Source organism: Pecten maximus, chromosome 1 (assembly GCF_902652985.1).
Source record: "Pecten maximus chromosome 1, xPecMax1.1, whole genome shotgun sequence".
NCBI classification, from domain to species: domain Eukaryota; kingdom Metazoa; phylum Mollusca; class Bivalvia; order Pectinida; family Pectinidae; genus Pecten; species Pecten maximus.
The window spans coordinates 5,438,269-5,447,546 of record NC_047015.1 but is presented as its reverse complement, the minus strand read 5'-3'; the positions used below and the strand labels follow the sequence as shown (position 1 = coordinate 5,447,546).

Here is a 9,278-nt window from a genome sequence, read left to right as displayed (position 1 = left end):
TTAATCTACTTGCATTATATCAGAAAAGGGGACGTACAGATGAACGAACCAAGCACTAGGGCTTTATGTCTGGAGTAAATAAAAGATGTCATTGGTCGACAGTTTAGTTTAGAGCACAAGACCAGTAAAAACGACACTTGACAAAAGAGTATCAAGTTTTATTGACAAAACCAGGAGTTAAATGAACATCAAAGTTAACTAATACCATAACAATAGTACTAGTGGGATGTAATAATATATGCCCATTGAATGCCATATATAATGAAGTGTTAAATACTAACTTACATTAAAATTAGATTTGCATCAACTTAACAGTGGCTGACTGGCAAACCTCACCTTAACAGTGGCTGACTGGCAAACCTCACCTTAACAGTGGCTGGCTGGCAAACCTCACCTTAACAGTGGCTCACTGGCATGTTATAAACCTCACCTTAACAGTGACTGGCTGGCATACTATAAACCTCACCTTAACAGAGACTGGCTGGCATATTATAAACCTCACCTTAACAGTGGCTCACTGGCATGCTATAAACCTCACCTTAACAGTGGCTCACTGGCATGCTATAAACCTCACCTTAACAGTGACTGGCTGGCATACTATAAACCTCACCTTAACAGTGGCTGGCTGGCATGCTATAAACCTCACCTTAACAGAGACTGGCTGGCATACTATAAACCTCACCTTAACAGTGACTGGCTGGCATACTATAAACCTCACCTTAACAGAGACTGACTGGCATACTATAAACCTCACCTTAACAGTGACTGGCTGGCATATTATAAACCTCACCTTAACAGTGACTGGCTGGCATACTATAAACCTCACCTTAACAGTGACTGGCTGGCATATTATAAACCTCACCTTAACAGTGGCTCACTGGCATGCTATAAACCTCACCTTAACAGTGGCTGGCTGGCATGCTATAAACCTCACCTTAACAGAGACTGGCTGGTATGCTATAAACCTCACCTTAACAGAGACTGGCTGGCATGCTATAAACCTCACCTTAACAGTGGCTGGCTGGCATGCTATAAACCTCACCTTAACAGTGGCTGGCTGGCATGCTATAAACCTCACCTTAACAGTGGCTGACTGGCATGCTATAAACCTCACCTTAACAGTGACTGGCTGGCATGCTATAAACCTCACCTTAACAGTGGCTGGCTGGCATACTGTAAACCTCACCTTAACAGTGGCTGGCTGGCATGCTATAAACCTCACCTTAACAGTGACTGGCTGGCATACTATAAACCTCACCTTAACAGTGGCTGGCTGGCATGCTATAAACCTCACCTTAACAGTGACTGGATGGCATACTATAAACCTCACCTTAACAGTGGCTGACTGGCATGCTATAAACCTCACCTTAACAGAGACTGGCTGGCATACTATAAACCTCACCTTAACAGTGGCTGGCTGGCATGCTATAAACCTCACCTTAACAGTGACTGGCTGGCATGATATAAACCTCACCTTAACAGTGGCTGGCTGGCATGCTATAAACCTCACCTTAACAGTGACTGGCTGGCATACTATAAACCTCACCTTAACAGTGGCTGGCTGGCATGCTATAAACCTCACCTTAACAGAGACTGGCTGGCATGCTATAAACCTCACCTTAACAGAGACTGGCTGGCATACTATAAACCTCACCTTAACAGAGACTGGCTGGCATGCTATAAACCTCACCTTAACAGAGACTGACTGGCATACTATAAACCTCACCTTAACAGTGGCTGACTGGCATGCTATAACCTCACCTTAACAGAGACTGGCTGACATGCTATAAACCTCACCTTAACAGAGGACTGGCTGGCATGTTATAAACCTCACCTTAACAGAGACTGGCTGGCATGCTATAAACCTCATCTTTCACTACAATGACACTGCTCAATTTTCTAACAGTTTGAGAAAAACAAGTAATGCCTAGTCGCCCTATAGTTACTCATTAAACTCAAATTGATAACATGATAATAAAGCCTACCAAATTTCAAAGAAATTGATAGAAAGCCAGAGAAGATTTAGTAATAGAAATAATCAAACGCAATAACTTCTGCCAAAAAAAGGCTGAATCCAAAATTTTTCAAAGAATTAGTAGAAAAATAACTTTTGCAAAAATTATCAAATCAAAATTCTTTTCAGGCAAACAGAAAATGTCATGATTTTAAAGCCCAACAATTTTCAATGAAATTGATAAAAAAAAAATGTAGGTGCAGACACAATATCATATTATGATTATACAGTGTAAGGTATACAAAGTTTCAAAGAGATCTGACGAAAAATGTTGATCTCCAGATGAAAACTAAATACTGTAATAAACAAAGGGCACTAACTTTCCAGACAAACAAAAATTTACCCTGCACGGATGAACTTGTGGGGTGTAGTGTTTTGTCTATCGACTTGTGGGTTGTACCCTGCAAGACGATGCAAATTTCTAAATCTGTTTTTATTTCCATTCATTCCGTCGTTAAAAAAGCACATGAGCTGTGACATTTAATGCTGCATTATGAGTAAAAAAGAAAATTGTGTGAAAATTTGTCTCCTATAGGTGAGGAAGATATTTTGACGAAATGAATATGTTAATGCACCCCACAAGGATGTTGAGCGAGTATGGACAGATAGACATAATATTCCAGTCAAATTTGACTGGTGAATCAAAATGAAAACACACGTACTGTAGACCAGGTAATTATCATGAAGATTTAGCAGGAAGACTTATGATCAGCACAACAATACAGTTATAATAGCACTGTTCTGGACATTATACAAACACAACACTACCATACTACTTAATTTGAAAGTATCACTTGGTTCACAGTGGTAACTTTCTACTCTTTTTCAAAATCAATGTATGAATAGAGACACCTAACCCATATACGACATTAAAGTAACAGCCATGAACTGCTACAGTAATGATATCAACATACCTCTAAAGGAAAACATGTAAACAATGGGATACTGACAGCAAATCTGACAGTAATGAACTGTCGCATATTAGAATGATCAACATTCATCAATAGTAAATCACCATTTAAACAATCAAGTATTTATGTAAACAATGGGATACTGACAGCAAATCTGACAATAATGAACTGTCACTATTATAATGATCAACATTCATCAATAGTAAATCACCATTTAAACAATCGAGTATTTATGTAAACAATGGGATACTGAAGTCAATATATTGGCTCAGACAGCAAATCTGACAGTAATGAACTGTTACATATTACAATGATCAACTTTCATAAATAGTAAAACACACAATGTAAATCATCGAGTATTTATAACAAAGATCTAAACAGTACATGAATGGATAATGCATGTATTTAATTTCTTGAGATTACATGGTAATTCTTGATGATGATTAATATCTTTGTGTACAACAAGAGGCGCGGGCCTTAATGCTTACCCGAGTTTTGAAATATTAAAGTTAATTTAATTGAACCTTTTTGGACCCGCCCCTCAAGCCCCTGGGGGTTGGGACCATAAAATTCGCATTTTTAATTGACATTTGGCCAAGGAATCTTCCTGCAAATTTTCATTGAATTTGGTTCAGCAGTATTGGAGAAGTCTAAAATGTAAATTGTTTACGGCGCACGACGCTGGGCAAAAGGCGTTTGCAATAGGTCACCTGAGATGAAGCATTCCCCCCTTCTAAACTAAAAGGTAGAAGAACTCAATGAACTTATGTGGCAATGGTTCCAGCGTATACGCGGACAACAGATACCAGTCTCCGGACCCATGATACAGGAGAAGGCACTCCGCCAAGGATCTGAACATACCTGAGAGTGATTTTAAGGCATCCAATGGTTATTAATTAAATTGTAAGAAACAAACAATTGTCTTTGTTTTTATTCAATTAAGACTATGGCATGTATTTAGCCAAATCTATACAACTTGCACCTGAGTTCAGTCAATTAAGAGTTACGGTTCCTGATGGTCTAGCTCAATTTGGTCCACTATGGTATTGAGACCACCTCGCTATTAAGACCACTTTGACCCAGACCCCCGGGTGGTCTTAATAGTGAGGTTTTACTGTACTCATTTTAGTAAAAAAAAAAGGGGGAAAACCATGAAACTTTGAAACAAATCCATTAGGTTCTTTAAAAATGCCTTGGTAACCATGCAGAACACAGCTTTCAGCAGCTCAGTATCTTCTTGCTATTTGACGTGACCTTTGACTGTGATAACATCTAAATCAGATACACTTTGCTCCATTACATCATCATATATGTGAAAATGACCCTGGTTTGAAAGTCATAGGCCTGACAATTATTTTGGAAAACTTGGAAAATAAAATCTTTTCCCTTCAATCGAAGTGGAGCTTTATAAAGTACTTGTAATAAGAGTATAAGAACACAAAATACATTGACCCTGTTTACTACAACAAGCACTATCATCAACGTTGTCATTATTCCCAGTCTTTCTCCTCAACATTAAGTGTTGTCCTCGTCTTGAAGCCCATGTCTGCAAGAGTTACTTCCCTTTGGTCTGACAAGCACTGACGTGGGTAACTTGTTGCCAGTGTATATTTCTTCTGATGAAATCCAATGTAGGTCATGTAATCCAATACATGCTGAAAATATATAAAAAAAACAAGAACTGTATGTAAACATCACTTATACAACAACATTTATATGTTTATCTGGTACACAAAGGTATATCAATTAAGATTACTGGTACACCAATAATTTACAAGAGGCCAAGAGAGCCAGTATCTCTCTACTTCAGAAGTATTTCAGTGGTTATAAACACCCCCATTAAAGTTATATAACAAATACTTTTCTATAATAATAGTATAAGAATGCAACGTTTTGCTTTCCCCCAGTATCAAAAGTGTCGGTTTCGCTGGCGTACGCAGACAGTAAGGTAAAAGATTTTTTATAAATCCATTGGCGTGTCAATATGTAGTTGGAGAGGAAAACTGCAATGAAAAGTTGATTAGATCTAGACAGATGCTTTGACCATTTGAGCTACCTGGTCACTTGCTTTCAGCCCATGTCCACTTCCACTTTAAATAGTAATGAGGATACAACTTAGGTATTTTACATGAGTGTTCCATGTGATAAGAACTTTTGATCGGTACTAAATTTGACACTGTGAACATTTATCTACAAATCAAAAATATTATATGAACATGATCTGTACATTATTGGGACTTTCATAGTTATACCTCCTGCAACAAAATTAGGGCGTATATTTGAATCACCGTCTGTCCCGAATATTGTGTCAAGTGTATCTAAAATGAATCACCGTCTGTCCCGAATATTGTGTCAAGTGTATCTAAAATGAATCACCGTCTGTCCCGAATATTGTGTCAAGTGTATCAAAAATGAATCACCGTCTGTCCCGAATATTGTGTCAAGTGTATCTAAAATGAATCACCGTCTGTCCCGAATATTGTGTCAAGTGTATCTAAAATGAATCACCGTCTGTCCCGAATATTGTGTCAAGTGTATCTAAAATGAATCACCGTCTGTCCCGAATATTGTGTCAAGTGTATCTAAAATGAATCACCGTCTGTCCCGAATATTGTGTCAAGTGTATCTAAAATGAATCACCGTCTGTCCCGAATATTGTGTCAAGTGTATCTAAAATGAATCACCGTCTGTCCCGAATATTGTGTCAAGTGTATCTAGAAAAGTAATGAAGCAATATATCTCAAACATGGCCTACTTAATCCTTACGAGATATAGTTGTGCCTTTTTTCTTCTTGTATGCCCCGCTTAGTAGATATTCTGTTTCAAATATTGTGTGAAGTGTATCTAAGAAAAGTACTGAAGCAATATTTCTCAAACTTGGCATATTACATCCGTAAGATAAAAAGTTGTGATGCTTTTTGTATAATTTCAACAACATTTGGTAGAGTTATGCCCCTTTCAGTAGATGTTCTGCATGAAATATTGTGTCAAGTGTATGTAATAAAAACCTGAAGCAATATTTCTCAAACTTGGCCTACTACATCCTTATGATATAAAGTTGTACCCTCCCCTGTTTTGTAAAATTTCATCTAAATATCTTACATTTATACCCCTTTCTGTAAAATACAGGTGGCAATCTTTGATTTTTTGCAGAAAGTTTGTTAACCCTTCTTCTTGGTAACTACAAGAATGATCTTTCTCAAATTTCATATGTATAGTCCCCTTGGTGCCTAGTTTTACATTAAATATTTTGTTGTCACCATAGTAAATGGCCACTTTCAACATTGTGATCCCTATATGTCTACTGCTTTTGCTGGCAACACAAAAAGTGTGTTAACAAAATTGACTACAGTATCTTGAGTACAGGTCAAGGTCATTTCTACTTGGAAACTTTGTCAGGTGTTATCCCTAGAACATACCAGCCAAATATCTTACTATAGGCTTTATGGTTAATCGAAAAGAAGTTGTTTGAGTGTTTTAAGATATTTTGACCCCTGTGACCTTGAATATGGGTCAAGGTTGTTTTCTGGCTTTATCCCAGGAACCTACCATTCAAACATGATTAAATCCCTTTCGGTTTTTAAGAAGTGGTTTAAAGAAATGCCTGCCAGATCAGGCGCGGATCCAGGATTTTCGAAACGGGTTGGGGGTTGGAGGTTGGGGGGGGGGGGGGGGGGGGGTCCAGTAAAAAAAAGTTTTTGGCAAGGGGTCTGGGGGAAAATGAATATAGCAAATTTGCAATCATTCGGGATCATTTTCTAGAGAGTAAGTTGCATGAATTCATCGAAGCATTCAAAGTTATATCTGACAGGCGCGGATCCAGGATTTTAGAAAGGGGGCTCCAGTAATTGAGTGATAATGCGAGCACCAAAGGCGCGAGCTGATTTGTTTTTAGCGAGGGGTGGGTCAAGGGCAGCGCCCTGGTAGGGGGCTGCAGGGGGACAAAGCCCCCCAGCGGAAAATGAATATAGCAAATCTGCAATCATTCAGGATCGTTTTCTAGAGAGTAAGTTGCACAAATTCATCGAAGCATTCAAAGTTATATCTGACATGACTATCATGTGCGAGAATAATATCGACAGTTTGTAACTTGCTCGTGTATAGAGAAAGTTATTGACTTTTCGTTAATATGTACACCATATTTATAAAGTCAACATGGACTAAAACAAAAATAAAAGACTTTTAAAACATTTTTTTTCGCTAACGGATCAGAAATCGGAGATCGCAGTGTGTTATGCGTGCATGACCGTTTATATATTAAGCTTCAACTTTCGGCCATATTATTTTTCGATTTGATTAAAACATGTTTTATTTGCATCAATATATACAAAAGGATTGGGCAAAGGCTTTCAAACTTATATGAAGCCATTTCCCAATTATATATGTGTTTTTAGATCTATACCACAAATGACAATCACAACATGGGATCATCGCGAGCATACATTAGAGAAAAATGATTTCATTAATTTCTGTGAAATTAAGATATGAACAGCATCCATTTTCATTCTATTACTTGTTTAGGTAGCCGCAGCGATATCCTCAAGAAATATGACAAAACCATCTTTCGGCGGATCCAGGATTTTCAAAAGATGGGGGGGGGGGGTCCAGTAAGTTAGTGATAATGCAAGTACCGTAGACGCGAGCCAAATTTTTTTTTGTGAGGGGTCTGGGGGTCCTGACAAAAGATAGATGACAGATGCTGCAACACATTGAACAGGTGAGCTATAAACACTAAAGCATTTTGTTTTTTGTTTTTCTTTTCTTAATCTAAAAGTTTTTAATAAATACATTCTTTCAAACTGATTATTAGTCAACTGCATGGACACCTCGAGAAAATAATTCTGTGAAAGTCAAAAAGGATTCTGCAGTCTAAATGTGAGAAATTAAAGCCTTAGTGAAGTATCTAAAATAAGTCAGTAACAGTGTTTATCATTTCATTAATGTTAGGGGAGAGAGATCTGCACAACGAATGTAGATCCTGGTAAATATGGGAGTGGAATGAGGCAATATTTAGGATGCATCCTGTGTAGTCTTGTATAATGACAGAATTGATCATTTAGGATACACTTGTCTAGTCTTGTATAAAGACAAAATTGATAAATTGACCTCTCAACTGTAGACCTTGTAACGGGTCAAAATCGGGAAGCAGAGTGTACAATAGAGTGGAACAAACGCTTGCCCTTTGTGGAGGTCGATATATCTGACCACTGTTTTGTAACTATAATCTTGGTTTATAAATATACATAAGATATAGCACAGTCATTATCTGCGGCACGGTCACATACTAGGAACAGATCATAGTTCCACTTACTCACCTTGAACATTGAAATGTGTTCCACTGTGCAACAATAGAAAGTTCTAGTGCTTTCTGATACTTAGTCAATACATTGAAGCATGTTTACTCTTTATATGGAAATGGTTCAATATCATTTCAATTTAAAGCATTACTAAGTATACTTGCATTCAGTAGTTTCATGATGATATTGTATTGTTTATCAGCTGTTGTAGACAAAAGCTCTCTAAAACTGTCATAACATATACCTCAAACATTTCTGTAGTGTAGCAAGCTCATTATGTAATAACAGCTTGTTATTGATTTCAATTTTTGATAATTAACAAAAGATCCCTCACATGATTAATAAAAAATGATATAACTTGTTTCACAATTGTTGTAAATTAAATTAAGTTGAAAAATATCAATAATAATGATAACAGCTTGTTATTAATTTTAATTTCTAATAATCACCAAATGTATTTGTTATGTTTCAGTTCGTAGATGTATACCTGTCTATTATCGTCAAACTTTTTTTAGGGATCGGTCGTAAGTCTATGTGTCAAGTACATGTAGAAATTCACTCTCATAAAGACCTGAGAACTGCTGAAGTATACAATCTCCATAGTGAAACATGGAAGGCTATAATCTGACCAGAAGAAGTGTGTAACAAATACATAAAAATATGGAGATTCAACCAGAATATTTGCCACATGAATAAAAATAATAAGGTCAAACTTCATATCATAATAACTAAGTCAGAATTTCTGAAAGATTGACTGAACAATATAGAGATCTCTCCACAAGTTTAAGACTCTGAAAAACAAGATATCTTTTTAAAATCATCAAAAATGGTATGTTGTATAGAACAAGAGGCCCATGGGCCTTAACGCGGTCACCTGAGATTTGAAATATTTCAGTTTATTTAATTGAATGTGATTTCCCTATATAAACTATAGTAAAATTTACCCCCTCCCCAGGGGCAAACTTGTGACCCCAGGGTCATGAAATTTAAAATTTCAATAAAGCACCATAAGACCCTTCAAACTATAAAGAGTATTTGATTCAACCTTATTTCAGT

The 9,278-nt window shown here is 37.0% G+C and overlaps 1 protein-coding gene across 1 annotated transcript in view; it reads right to left on the bottom strand.

The window, feature by feature from the left end:
• Positions 1 to 2,066: 2,066 nt before the first annotated feature.
• The window catches only part of LOC117323050 (UBX domain-containing protein 8-like), a 64,368-nt gene continuing 57,156 nt past the window's right edge, over positions 2,067 to 9,278 (bottom strand). The window contains exon 7 of the mRNA XM_033878053.1: positions 2,067 to 4,580. Within this exon, the coding sequence (XP_033733944.1) occupies positions 4,416 to 4,580 (165 nt within the window). The 3' untranslated portion in view covers positions 2,067 to 4,415. The remainder of the gene's footprint in view (positions 4,581 to 9,278) is intronic.